Source organism: Lissotriton vulgaris, chromosome 5, assembly GCF_964263255.1.
Source record: "Lissotriton vulgaris chromosome 5, aLisVul1.2, whole genome shotgun sequence".
Lineage (NCBI taxonomy): Eukaryota > Metazoa > Chordata > Amphibia > Caudata > Salamandridae > Lissotriton > Lissotriton vulgaris.
The window spans coordinates 1,877,967,028-1,877,981,958 of NC_141693.1; the positions used below are offsets into that span (position 1 = coordinate 1,877,967,028).

Genomic DNA, 14,931 nt, shown 5'->3' on the forward strand with positions numbered 1-14,931 from the left:
GAGGATGGGATTCGGTCTTCCCTTCCGCCGCCTGATCAAAGTCCTTTATAGTAACCCCAGAGCCCGTGTTCTCATTAACAGCGAGCTTTCCGAGACATTCCCAATACGGAGGGGCACGCGTCAGGGGTGCCTGCTCTCGCCGCTCTTATTCGCGTTGGCGATGGAGCACCTTCGTGGCGCTCATCCGTCAGGACCAGCTCATCCGGGGTTGGGCCTGGGACCTGAGTCAGGTTGACAAGATAGCCCTCTACGCGGACGATGTCCTGCTTTATCTGGCGGACCCGGACCGTTCTGGCCCCAGATGCCTGAAGGTCCTCTCCGCTTTCGAACGGGTCTCTGGACTCCGACTTAACCCGGCAAAATCAACTCTGGTCCCTTTGCATCCCTCTCGGACATGCTTTGACTGGCAGACGGATATCCCCCTCCGGAGGCAATCATTCAAATACCTAGGCATGTGGGTTACCCTCCTACCGGAGCTTGAATGGGCCCTGAATGTCGCACCCTTGGTCACTCGGATGAAGGCAGGCCTCAAGAAATGGCAGGCCCTTCCCCTTAACCCCTTGGGCAGGAGTGCGCTTTTTAAAATGATGATCCTTCCCTGTTTTCTTTAAACCTTGCAGAATACCACCATCCACCTCCCAGGTAGCTGGTTCCGGGAACTAGATGGCGTTCTTACCCGGTTTCTATGGGGAGGATAGAGGCCGCGTTTGTCCCTGGCACACTGTCATATTCCCCCCTTCGACGGAGGCATGGGGTGACTAATCTCCACCTCTACTACCTAGCCACGAGACTTATCGTGATCCACGACTGGTTTGCGGGCGGCTGGTCCGACCCAGCATACCGGGTGGAAATCAAAACTTTGGACTTCACGCAGATCCAGGCATTCTTATTTGGCTGCCCGGTGCCGCAGGCTCTGCCCCCTGTCACTAGGACGGTGCTCATGGCCTGATGTACAGCCCTTCGACACGTGCAATGGGACCGGAAGCTCACCAGTCAAAAGCCGGTGTGGAATGGGGCTTGGTTGAGGGAGGTCTCGTCCCTGCAAGGGTTCCGCTGCTGGGACCTCATTGGGATCTCGCTGCTCGGAGACGTATGGGTGGGAGACCACATTCAATCCTTTGCTGACCTACAAAAACGTCACGCCCTTCTTCATTCCCAATTCTATAAATACCTACAACTCAGACACGCCCTTCATACTCACATTCCATCCCCTACTTCTCTCCCGGAATTCAGCCCCCTGGAGGCTCAGGTGATGATGGGGAACCTGGGGAGGGGAGTGACCCGCATATACCGGTCACTGGTGAACAACGGTCCTGCATCCCTGGACTGGCTCCGGACCCGCTGGTAGGGGTGGCTGGGCCCCTTGGAGGAGACGGACTGGCGAGATGCCCTAATGGCACCCAAAACCTTGACTACATCCTCCAAGTTACGCCCGGTCCAACTTTACTACCTCCATGCGGCATACCTCACTCCAGCACGCCTTTTCCGGGCCCATATGCGATCTTCCCCAACATGCACGTGCTGTGAGTCTGCTCCAGCAGATTTCTATCACATGGTATGGCAATGCCCGTCTTTAGCGCCGTTCTGGAGAGGGGTGAAGCTCGAGCTCACGCAGGCCCTGGGATGGGACGTTCCCCACAAACCGAGGCACTTGCTGTTCGGGGCGTTCAACGGCCTGGACGGCTCCAGGGCAGACAAGCGCTTCCTGGGGACGGCTGTGGCGGTGGCGAAAAGAGATATAGCTGCTCTCTGGTCTCAGGCTAAGGCGCCGACTGTGCAGAAATGGAAGCGAGGAGTGGACTGGTGTGGAGTACAGGAAGAGTCTCTCTTTGAGGCCCAGGTTACCCCAAATTATTCAGTAAAGTGTGGGGTAAATGGTTTAATCTGCTACCAGTGTGAAGGCCTGACTAATCTTGTATATCCCTAATGTTTTTTTTGGTTTTTTTGAATTGCCGTGCCCAATCCAGCTGGGTCGCCTTTACCTTTGTCGACTGTATGCAATGACATGTTTTATTATGATGCTTGATCTGCTGCCAATAAACTTAAGTGTTATTAAAAACCCAATAAAGTTGAATATAAAAAAAAACATGTTCTACACCAGCCATACTAGGAGTTTAGAGGAGTGATAAGGGATGCTGGAACCTTCCCAGTTGCAGACTTGAATAAAACACTTCACTCTGATGGCCCTGCAGTGATCGAAACAGAACAGAACTTTTTCAGGGAATACAAAGAGTCTGGCCATGTCATTGTGAGCGCCCCCTACTGCTGTGGGTGAATCTACAAGTGTGATTTTGTGTCTGAAACTGAAGAAAAGCAGAGATGGCATCAATTTCTATCAGGCACATTAAGATTCAGTTTGAAACAAATAATTTCATTCAACCAGTAGGTTAGTACCTTCTGGCCACTTCACTCAATCTCAGTGTACCAGCAGGAGTCATTATTAGCTTCTTTTCTCAAACCAGTCTCACAAAATGCCGTAGCAATATATGCCAATTAGAAGTAGGCAGGCGTAGCAGCTGCTGTACTGTATTCTCCATTGCTAATCCTAATACTGCCTTTTACTACCCCTGTCTGAGAAGCCATTAAGTTTGCGGCAGGAACAAAAGTTACCAGGCCTTGCTATATCCTGAGCTCCTCAGTACCAAAACAGAACGCTGTTGAAGAGCTAAGAAGGGGCAAGGGATCAATCCTGTGATGTCATTTAGACTCAAAGGTTGTGTGAAGTCACTTTCACTATGCCTAACATCCTTACCCATGTTATATTTAAAAGAAATAGTGGCACCCTCAGCCCAGTTGGTTACTCCACAGTTCACTGGAATGAGCAGGGAGGAAGTTGTTCCTACCTTCACACGTTGGCTTTGGGAAATCCCACTTCCCGACTTTGGTGCAGAAGCTGCGGCTGTTGCCCACCAATCGAAAGCCAGGATCACAGCGGAAATCTATCCAGGTCCCCTCGACGGGCACTCGGACCATGTCCCGAGGTTCAGCATGGCCGTTCTCTAGTTTCAGGTGCATTCGTGGACATGTGCGCACTGCGGACGAGAACGTACAAATCAAATGTGGCGAGCACAAGAGGGCGAATGCAGTTGTACATCGCTGAGATAAAGATCTATAGAAGTATTGCCAGATGAAGACATGTGTAGCTGCAGAAGTCTAAGAATAAAAGAGCCCTCAGCACCTCTCCACAGCAACCCATTGCTGAATCCTCCACCAAAGAGCTTTCACGTTATTCTAGGACAGCCATTCATAGCAGAACTCCCCGCCTCTGCCTGGAATAGGCTTTGCCTCCTACAAACTCCCATGAATTGATTAATTCCATTGATCATCCTCCAAGGCTGCAGCCCCAACCTAAAGCATCTGCAGCAGTTGCAAGGCAGCTACTATTCCTTTGCAAATGGAATCACAGTAATCTTGAAAGCACCGCTGAGATCCAACCTACATCAAGAAAATAAACTTAACACGGGTTTGTGAAAGTTAATGAGTTTTGATCACCCAACCTTTAAGCTGACTGGCTAAGCAGCCAGTTACATCAACATATGTAAATACTGAAATGTTTAAGTACATTAGAGCTTTCTGAAAATACAAGAGTACTGGCTGTATCCTAAAGGTGCACAACACAACAAAACCGGGTGTCTAAAAGCCTAAAGAAATTGTTATGGCTGACTTATGTCACTCTCTCTCAAGTAGAGTGTTCTCCTGTGAACTTCTAGACTTACCATGGAGTTCTTGAGCTTAAGAGATGAGATCAGAGAAACTATACAAAGTGATATGTGGTCAGGAACAGCTTAACATGATGTCCGAATAACCATCAACTTTTCCAGATGATCAGTTTTATCATTTGGTCAAACGGCTCAAACGGTCAGTGTATCTCTTGATCAGTAGAGTGCACAGACCCCGCAAGTACTTAGCCGGATACCTGCCCACATTCACTTCACACAGTTCAATGGGCAACTGACATATGAAAAACTAGAAGCAGTGCAAAAAAGTGAAAAGAATGGTGGATAAAATAGGATGGTGTACCTTTTCACAAAAAACTTTATTAAACACAGACACACCTCCTAACTAAAAACAGAACAGTTCAAACAGCAGTTTGAAAAAATAACTGCTACAAAGAGCCAATTATCCTAAAGGTGTAAGGGCTCTGGCAGTACTGGGCAAATCTCTGATGTCCTAAAAGGGTAAAGAGAAAGAGTGTGGAGAATGATCTGGGCTCCTTCAGTTGTGACAGCACATGCTGTGGAGAGGTTTCTGATGTACATGCTGGAGGGATCTCACTGATGGCCTGAAGAGACAGCCCCGGCTGTGTGGAAGTTGAACGCTCTGGAATCCTGGAGGTGAAAGAAAGAGAGGAAGAGCACTGGTTGAGGAAACTCTTTTGTCTCCTCATGGTGTAATTCACTTACCAGAGTGCCCTCGAAAGCCAATGTCCCAGTCTGAAGGATGAAAAAAATGTGAGGATGAAGGGGCCTAATCCCTTCACCTGATAGCAGAGTTCCACCTGAGACCAATGTTTACTTAGCCTTTCATCTTTCGATCAACAAACTGAGCACACATGTAACAGGGTACTAACTACAGTGTCTCAGACACCTAGGCCAGTATGAAGTGCTGCATAAAGAGAAGACAACAACGAACCTACATGTGCTTTCCTCTAAGCCATACTTACAGCAGCGGCTGGGGTGCTGCATGTCTGTCCAGGTCCCGTTGGGGAGACATTTTCGAACTTTAGGCCCCACAATCTCCCTGTCCCCACGACAGACATATTCAATTTCATAATCGAAGGGAAGAGATTCCACTGTCCGGATCTGCTCAGGGGTGAGACCACGATACCTGATCCCACCCTCTCGGGGAGGGTGGATTGTCTTACATCCTGTGAAGAGAAGAAGATTTTAGAAAATTATGGGAACCAGGATGGTTAAAGAAAGGCACAAAGTAGAGACAGGTGGAAAGAGATATGAGAGAGGAAATAGATAGCAAGCAAAGGTATGAGAAATCAGGAGACAGGGCGTACAGCAAGAAGGTAAAACAATACATGGAGGTCAAAAGTATTTCTTAGGAGGCTGTCACCAGCTTTGTCACATGCTGGGTTTATCAAATTTGAAGGATGTCTAGTCTTGATTCTAGCTCTTACCTCTTTTTTCCACTACCTTTCACCTCCTGTCTCTATCTCATGCTTGCATGTTTAGTCTTTCATGTTCTCTTCTTTTGTCACTGTTTCCCTATCTTTTGCTTCCTCCTTCTTTTTCCATTTTCTGCCTTTCCCTTTCTTCCTCTGTATCAAAGTCTGATGATGGAAATTATGTCCCATGGGTCAAAACTTTCATCGAGGCCTATGAATAACATCCGCTATCCTCCCAGTTTGCCCATGTCATTTAAAAGTGGGGTATCTTCTATGCTTTGCTATGCAACAGAATAACCGCTATTAGCTTCAATTTTTTGAAACAGCCTTGTGCTGTGGGAGGCAAATTCCAACACATTCAGGTGCATTTTCTGAAAAATTCCCCCTATTTTTGTGTTTGTCTTTGAAAAATGTAAAAATTGGAGCTGTCACGTTTCCCAGTTTCAGTCCAGGAATTTTCTTTAAAAGCAGTGTCTTATAGTCCTGGAATTTATAATGGATTACAATAGGTCTAGAAATCCCAACATGGCACGAAATAAAACTAGACTACATTAGTTGCTCATCCATGGCAGTGGATAATTTGAAGGCTATGAAAACAACGTTGGCTAATCTGTCATGTCATCAGTGTATGCACCAAGAGTGATCAAAGCCCCCCTCCCCACCCCCCCACCCCTCCAAATTTTGCAATCCTAAATTATTGACCTTGGACGGGACTCGAGGAGGATGGTGTCTGCCTGACAGCCAGTCACACAAAGGTGAGGGCTCATCTGAAATCTGCACTTCCTGATGGAGGAGCAGAGGATCTGCAAGAAGTGCCTAGATGCCTACCTGTCTCCAGAGGGACAGAAATCGAGTGTTTGCAGAGGGAGAGACTTTCCAGGAGACGTCCAGAGTATTCCTGTAACGTGGAGCACCAGAAGAAAGCTGACTTGCCTGTAGGAAGGTACATCCTGACTATGGTTGCCCCCAACTTTTTTTTGCCCTGTGTTTTAGCTGGTTTTGGACATAGTCGACCTGGGACCCTGCCAATCAGGACCCCAGGCCTACTGCTCTCTCTTTAAAATGGATTCCATGTACCCTAGGTACATTTCCAATTGGTACTGGGCCACCCTATCAGACCCTGTAACTCAGGGCATGGGTGTACCCAGGGCTGCCAGGGGCTGAAGCATGTATTATGCCACCCCTGGCTGGCCTCCTAAATTTGACACAACTGGCTGCATGACAGCTGGGGGCAAAGTCGTGTAATCACCCTTTGCTTTAGGTATAGTAGCCCTATATCTAACCGTACAATGGACACCCGAGTTCCTATCAGTCACTCCTATGGCAGGCCTTGACAATCCTGAAGGCAGAGTGCGTGGACTCGTGTGAACTGGGTTCTGGCCCGAGCCGAGCCCGGTTGCAGCTTGCGGAACCAAGACCCAATGGCTGTTCCATGATAACGCGTACCATATCAGTAACTTCGGTACCGCGTTATCCAGACATGTCGAGTAAGGTGTCATACGAATCGGGATGCTGCCCCCTCACCAATCCTGGCGACGAGGTTGGCATTCCGCCCTTCTAGAGGGACGCGACATGTACGTAACTGTGAACCCCGGTTAAAGTTAACTAAAGCCTCAGCTCCACAAAATGGATGCTGCCACCACAGACACGAGTCTGACCTCCTGCTGCTGGGAGTCCTTCCAGCGAGGAGCGCTTGGACAAAGGGTTTCCTGTCGAGGGCGGTGTTCGCACCGTCCCAGACAGGGTTTGTGTATTCTGGGTAGGTAGGGCTTTTGCGAGAAGGTGACTGCGGAGTGGCACCCCGGCGCTCACTACGCATCTGCCGGTCAGAACCAGTTCCAGGGGCGCCAGCCCTGGCCTGGGGAAAGTCCGGCAGGGGAGAGGGGTGTAACTACCCCCCTTTCTGGTCCCACCCTTAGGGCAGGACCTAGTCATGTACCCACCCCTTTCTTTAGAATAAAGGCGGGAGCGGGGACCCTTCCAAATTAGATCATCTTTGAATCAAGAACTACTTTCTACGAAAGGACATTCAAGACTCTTCTCAAGATTTCTCCCTTGTGACTAAGGAGTAGTCACCCTGCATCAGCGGGCACCATCTAAGAACTCTGCGGTTTGCTGTAAGTCCTTCCTCAGGAATCCGACGGCCCAGCTCGACGAGAACCGGCTTCCCTGGCACCTCTGACCTCTACCCACGTCATCAGCTCAGCTGTGATCTGTGGGTGCGACGAGACCTCGAGGGACCGGTCATCATCAAAACCTGCACGCATTCTTAACCAGCACGACCATCGAAGTAATTCTCTGGTGAGTGCTCTGGGGTCCGAGAAGCCCCGACCCTGAGCCGCTCCAGCACCGAAGTGCAGTCTCCCAGCATCTCCACGATCTGCGTGGGGCCCTTCTGCTCGCTGCTCAAACCCGTTGTCCGGTCACTAGCCGCTGGCTTGTGCCCTCCTGTGACGACATCCGACAACCAACGCTGCTGGTCTGGTTGCTCCAGACTGGCCTTTGCTCCCATCTTTGCGGGAAGCACCCCGGACCCTCCTGGTCCCCTCAAGACGCCATTTTAGGCCCACCACGTGGCCCTGAAATCTGCCAAGGCTTGTTGCCCCAATCCTGGGCCCAGCGACGCCGACAGCATCATCCTTCGTGGGACAGCTCGCACCTCCATCCTGGTCGCCGACAACGCCTCCTGGTCCGTGAGACTGCAGAGCCTAGCGTCGCCCACTCACCTAGTCGAGGTGACGGACAACCGGTGCCCTCCTGGTACCCTCTGACTACTGGCTAGTAGTACGAACTTGGTCCCCTCTGCTTTCAGGTGTCCACGATCTCCGATCCAGGCTTGGATCTCTACGAACTATTCATCACTGGTCGCCGGCCAGCAACTCCTTTTCTTCCGGCTCCTGGCTCGTCAGCGAAGACCCCGACGCCTGTAAGACTTGTGCAGCCGCAGCCCTCGTGGCTAGGTAACTCGGCATTTCGGTGCCCGCATAGCCTCTTTACTCTAGGGTCCTGAGTCCCTCGCTTCCGACTTGCCTTATCGGGTCCGCCCGAGACCTCTAAACTTTCCGTGTCCTCGGACACTTGTTTTAATTGTGCACTTGAAGTATTTTCCTAAGAGATTTGGTTTGTGCTTAGTACCCTGTTCTCATAAAGAGTACAGGGCTGTTGTGAATCTTAATAAATATCCTGTTTATTTTAATAACACTTGTGTGGTGTCCTTTCACTTGGTGTTCAAGGGGTATATGTGTGGTATAACAGCTGGCTTAACACGCCCTCTCGAGTCTTTAGCCTTAGACTGCTCGTATCCACGCTACTAGGATAGCTGGTCTATAGGTTGACTTACAACCAATCACCATAAGGGTCGTTTGGAACGATACATAGCGGTCGCTAGAATAGCGAACGCTGCATATCAGTGTATGCACCAAGAGTGATCAAAGCCCCCCTCCCCACCCCCCCACCCCTCCAAATTTTGCAATCCTAAATTATTGACCTTGGACGGGACTCGAGGAGGATGGTGTCTGCCTGACAGCCAGTCACACAAAGGTGAGGGCTCATCTGAAATCTGCACTTCCTGATGGAGGAGCAGAGGATCTGCAAGAAGTGCCTAGATGCCTACCTGTCTCCAGAGGGACAGAAATCGAGTGTTTGCAGAGGGAGAGACTTTCCAGGAGACGTCCAGAGTATTCCTGTAACGTGGAGCACCAGAAGAAAGCTGACTTGCCTACAAAGCAAAGCCAAGAGTGACCTGTATCATGAAGGACCATCCTGGATGCTCTACAAAGATTCCATGTGAGCTGCAAAGAAGACAATACCAGAACTCTGAGCCGTCTGACTGTCCAGTGTGGGCCGATAGGCTGTTTCTGTTGCCAATGCTGCGAGAGACGACTACATTGCTCCTGAAGCATGAAGCACAGATTGATCGGGAAGACACCACCGTAAGCAATTCAGTCTGCAAGTCACAACCGCCAAGCCAGGATTCATGTCTGTGGCCGGCAAGGAAGGCCACTGCTCATAAGAATGGACATTGCTTCAGAAGCCGCCTGCCCACTGATCGGCCCTGCAGACATCATCCCGAGCAATGCTGTTGGCTTGGACCACAACAGGAAGGAGCCAATGCCATGACAGCAGGAGCTGATCCACTTCCACCGCACAATCCTAAACTGCTACAGCAGCCAGCAGGTAAAACACAGAGTTTACTCTGAGCTGTGGACTAAGAAAGAAGTATGCTGTTCACCTTCAGACTTCTTTTTGCTTAAAGGGACAAAAGATGCATTGAACTGAAGTTGTGCAATTTGCCTGTGGGAATAATTGAGCCATCTGAATCTGTGCCTAACCCTTGCCTAAGCCCGCAGTAGTGAAATGAAATTATGATTAATAAAGTGCACTAATACCCGCGGGTGTGTAACAGTGACTACCAAAACAGGGTGTTTGAGGACTGCAGATACAGGATCTCAAACACAGCAGAAGGAAGGTGAATACTGCACGGTGCTGGAAAGAAGGACACTACTGAAGGCAATTTACTTTACAACCCTGAATGCACACAGCTGGACAATCTACCTCCCTGAGAATCCTGTGACTGCTCACACCGCCATGGCTGGGGTCCACTAGCCCTAGTCTGCACTGTAGCCCCCCGGAACATGTTCTGACATCACCCCAGTTTCGATGTTCATTTCCCAATTCTGCTAGTCCGTGGATTACACCTGCCCCTGTTGATCGCACATTTGACTAGGGACTAGTGACAAGGGAATATGTTTTATCTTTGTATATTACGCCTACAACAAGAATGATGACTACTTTCTGTATGCCAAAGCACAAGGTGGCCTTTCTGAACTGGGCCCATAATATAAAATTTGCTTAACAAAGAGGGTGGGTGCTTTAGAAGGCACTACCATGCTGGGCCCCACTTAAAAATAAATAGGAATGTGACCTCTAGTAGCATTTTTTGACAAAACACAAATTCCTAATTTTATCAGAATAATAATATTTTTATTTTCCATGAAATGCACCATCCATGGAAAGTGAACAAAGAGTATTGTAAGTCTGTGCTAATCTATAAATGTATACAAAACAAATGAGCAAGGGAATACATCATGAATTTATTTTGATAAAAAGGTGAAAGAGTAAGAGAAGTAAATGTGAATTCATGGACATCAACTGCTGTTGCATTAATCTCCATTTTTATGTTTCTCTATCGCCCCTGGGGCGTCCCACAGAGATGCGGCTGTGACCGGTGCAGACATATGCTATATGAGTGATAGCTCTGGATTTATAGAGGCGACCTCAGCAGTGGACCACAGTATGAAAATGATTGTCCTAATTCATCAGGCTGTGGCATGGCGGATCCCATGGGGGCCATCTCCCTCGATGGGGAGCAGGCGTTTGACAGTCCAGTAAGGCAGAGCCTAATGCGACCGCTCTAAAGATATGGAGGCTGCGCAGGATTTATTGATATGATGGGTGTGCATCAGAAAGAAACAATAAAGGCTGATGGAAGAGCCGAAGCCCTGGCTTGTAAACCACAGGGACTATTACTTCTGTGTCTTCAATAAGCAATCTGTCATTGATGGTCTGTGCCATGACAGAGGGGCGCGGCAAACCAATGTAAAATATTCCAAGGCCACTCCAAGAGGAACCGGTTGGGAAAACCTGGTACATGGGATGAGAATCCCGGGCAGAGAATGGCCAGCCCATTCCAGCTGTGTTATGGGGGTGCCACATCAGCAAGGAGTCCAGGGTTTGTCTTACCCGTCCCTCTTAAAGAGAGCAACGTAACATTACTAAAATAAGTCTCAGAAGGGGCACGCCGTCCATTCGCCAAAATGGCTGCACTTCCAGAGCTACACAAAGGGCCCAATGAAAGCCACAAAAGCAAACACTGGTGGGACGGAGCTGATGGGGGGCGCCGGCATATGAGGAGGAGGAGGATTCACTGAACTATCAGAAGTGAAGATCGAGGAAAGCAGAGAATGAGGGATGGTACCATGAACAGTCGAGATTACCGCCCCCCCCCCCTTTCACACCAGTTTTTGAGAATAAGCACTGTTTAGTAAAGTGTGAAGGAGGAGCAAGGCTCAAGTGAGGGGCCTGCTGTGAGGAGAACCTCAGATGCCATGTGCACTAAGGGAGCCCCACCAGCAGTAAATGCTGTACGAGTGAGGGTGATGGATAGCATACAGATACCATTGCGAGTAAGTGGGCATGCGGTGCTGCAATGCACCAGGCCAGGCACCTCAAAGACTGTTGGGACTTCCCCGATGGGCCTCGTGGCCAAACTGAAAGAGCCAGTATTTTCCACCGTGGCATCCTCCTTATCGATCAGCAAGACCTTATGTGACTATGTAGTAGAAATCACAGCTACCCCTCTAAAATACCATCAGATCCAGAGATCAGGCAGTGTTTTTATGCTCAACCAACATGAGGGCAATGTTTGGGAAGTGTGATGTCAAACTTTTGTCCTTCCACTTGGTTCACTAACGGGAAATGCTCAATTTTATCACATACAGGACCTGGCCCTGATCTCACCTGGATTAAAAGAAATGACCTAAATAGTTGGTATGGGCTAGTATGGCCTAAGAAGGGTGCAGAGGTTATGTGCCTGCATCAGAAAGGTTGCCACCAGCCCTCTGTGTAATATTAGGGTGCCTGCACTGTGTATCCTTCTCTTACTGACTTGCATGTCTCTGAATGTTCTGAACTTCACCCGTTGTTTAAAGTGGGATCTATGTTTTTTTTAAAAAAAATTTATTGAACATAGCAATGGATGATCAATGGTACAATGCATCTTTACAATTTTCTTTTTCAATAATCATTTCAATGGTTAAACAGAAAAAAACCTTGAAAAATAAAAATAAATAAATAAATAAATAAATAAAGAAGAAAGACATCTATATACATATATATATCAGACATGAGAATTAGGAAAACGGGAAGCGATTCATCGAGCACAACAAAAAAGGAATACAAATAACGATTTAATCAAGAAGGGTCTGTGCAAAATCCGCAATTTATAAAGTGTCATTGCAAAAAAGTGCAAAAACCTGCAATAAAGTGCTACTGCATGTGCAAAAAATTATGATACCGCGATATCTAAAAGAAGTGCTAGTGCAGTTAAATGTATTGACCCTTTCTTTATCTTTGTCCTTTTGCTGCTCATCCCTCCTTCAGTTGTTCCAAATCCCCAAAATATTTCCAATTCCTTTCAAATCTCTTAATAGAACCTACTCTGCCCGCATATGCTTTTTCAAAAAGACAGGTTCTCCTCATCTTATTAAACCATTTTATAAGTGATGGAATTTCCCTTGATTTCCAGTTTTGTAATATTAAAGAGCGAGCGATCGCACATGATATAAATATAAATACCTCCTCCGATTTGTTGATATTGCTTCTATCCTTGCTTATGCCAAACAAGGCTACTTCTACCGTAGGCGGAAATGGTTTTCCAATGGCCAATTCAATTTGCGCAAATATCTCTTTCCAGAAAGACTCCAACATCGGGCAGGCAAAAAAAATATGATACCATCCTCCCTGGCCGTGTGCTAAACATCTAAAACACTTGTTTTCTGTTCCAGGAAACATTCTTTCCATAGCCTCAGGCGTATAATAGGCTAGCCAACGAGACAGAAAGGCCATCCTCTTATAGTTGGCAGCACGCAAGGATTTGTTTCCCAGTAAACAGAGAGCCTCCCAATCTTTCAAGGAAAACAAGCACTGGGTCGAGAGACTTACTTTATTCAGATGTTTAACAATGAGTGGGGATTGACCAGAGCAATGGAGCAACTTATACCACTGCCCTATCCCGCTGCTCTTCCTACCATAAAGGTTATTTAGTAAGTTATTAGGGGTATTCAACAAACCACTTCCTTCCTTTTTAATAAAATGAGTAATCTGAAGATATTCAAAAAAGGACAGTCGCCTTAAAATGTTGGTTCTAGTTATCACCTCTTGCCAACTAATAACCCTATTTTGGACTAGCAAGTCTCTCAATTCCCGAAACCCACACAATTCCCATTTTTTAATCTTCGACAAGCTTAACGGAAGGCCTATTTTACTACATTCAAACAAACTTAGATATTGGGAACCATCAGAACCATGTTTTTTAAAAAGCAGCAATAAGCGCATTGTATATTCTTTCAGCGTCTTATACCTCGATTTTTTGGGGAGTTTTGCGGTCTTTAAAAAAATTGGGATTTGAGAGCCTGCTTCTTGGACCATCTTCTCCAAAAAAAAATTGTCTCTTGTCTGATACACCCTCAAAAGACCTGCCACTATATCAAAAAAAGCAGCTTCGTAGTATGTTTTTAAGTGGGGTAACGCTAACCCTCCTTGATCTATTGAGAGTTGCACCGCCGGGAGTTTAACTCTAGGAGTTTTATTACCCCAGATAAATCCTCTTAACATTGTTTCTAATTCTTTAAAAAAAGACAAATTAATTTTTAGCGGTACATTAGTAAACAAAAATATAAGTAAAGGCAAAACTGACATTTTAACCATTGACACCCTACCAATCACTGTCAGAGGTAGCAAGAGCCATTTATCTAACATATGCTTGATTTTATTTTTCATTCTCATGTAATTTAGTTCTAAAAGCATATCATACTCTGCAGTTACAAAAATACCCAGATATCTTATTGGGTCTCTTTTTGCAGCTTGAACTTGCAAGAAATTAGGGAGAAATCCTGTATCTGTATTTAATGCAAGGACTTCAGTTTTTTTAGCATTTATCTTATATCCCCCAATCTTTTCATAGGCTTTAAACTCTTTCAATAAGTTCTCAACTACCTCCTTTTCAGGAGCAAGATAAAGAATAATGTCGTCAGCAAATAGTTTTAGTTTAGACATGCCGATGATGGGGGGCATGATAGCTACATTATCCCTGATCCTTGCCACCAAGGGCTCAATAAAAAAAGTAAAAAGCAAGGGAGATAAGGGGCAGCCCTGCCTAGTGCCCCTGGTTACATTGATCCTGCCGGCCTGTTGTGCATTAATTATTACCTGAGCAGAGGCTCCAGAATATATATTATGTAACATCTTAATTATTTGAACCGGGAATCCAAATTGGCCGAGGGAATAAAATAGGGCGTCCCAGTTCACCAAGTCGAATGCCTTTTCGGCATCGACCTTTAAAATACAAGCTGGCACCGAATTGGTGTTCAGATAGTCCAATGCCTGAATTAGGTATTCCGTATTTGTGGCCATATAACGCCCTGCAATAAACCCGGTCTGGTCATAATGGATTACTTCCTGAGCTGCCAGAACAAATCTTTCTGCCCATATTTTCATAAATATTTTATAATCGGAGTTCAAAAGGCTGATTGGCCTGTATGAATTTCCATCATCCTTTTTTAAATCTTTTTTTAAAAAGCATATAATTGTCGATTCTTTGAAAACCCCAGGAACGGTACCTCCTAATTTAATATGGTTAAATAATTTTAATAGAGGTTGTTCTAATTCCGCAAGAAATACTTTATAAAACTCTATAGGGTACCCATCCTGGCCACAAGCCTTTGCCCCAGAGGTCGCCTTAACACTTGTACGAATTTCTGAAACAGTTAATTCCCTATCTATTTGTATCTTCCGAAATTCCGAGATTTTAGGAATCTCTAAATTCGCAAAATACTCATGAATCTTTTCTTCCTCTACCTGGTAGTTTGTGGAACAGATTCTCTTAAAGTGGTCTAGGAAAATCCCCGAGATCTTCTCATTTTCCACCACTTCGATCCCACTCAGAGGGTCCAGGATTTTCAGTATATGAGAAGACTCCTGTTTTTTTCTTGCAGAGTTGGCTAATAATTTCCCAACCATCTGACTGTCTTCATAGA

General features: G+C 46.7%; 1 protein-coding gene across 3 annotated transcripts in view; it reads right to left on the reverse strand.

Moving 5' to 3' along the window:
- The window catches only part of GABBR1 (gamma-aminobutyric acid type B receptor subunit 1), a 750,676-nt gene that overhangs the window by 472,533 nt on the left and 263,212 nt on the right, over window positions 1–14,931 (reverse strand). For all 3 annotated transcript variants that reach the window (XR_015296080.1, XM_086924382.1, XM_086924381.1), the window contains 2 exons: window positions 4,664–4,867; window positions 2,844–3,032 (listed from right to left, as the gene is read on the reverse strand). Coding sequence is in view for 2 of the 3 variants with exons in the window: in XM_086924382.1 (XP_086780508.1) it covers window positions 2,844–3,032; window positions 4,664–4,867 (393 nt within the window). In the remaining variant the exon portion in view is untranslated. The remainder of the gene's footprint in view (window positions 1–2,843; window positions 3,033–4,663; window positions 4,868–14,931) is intronic.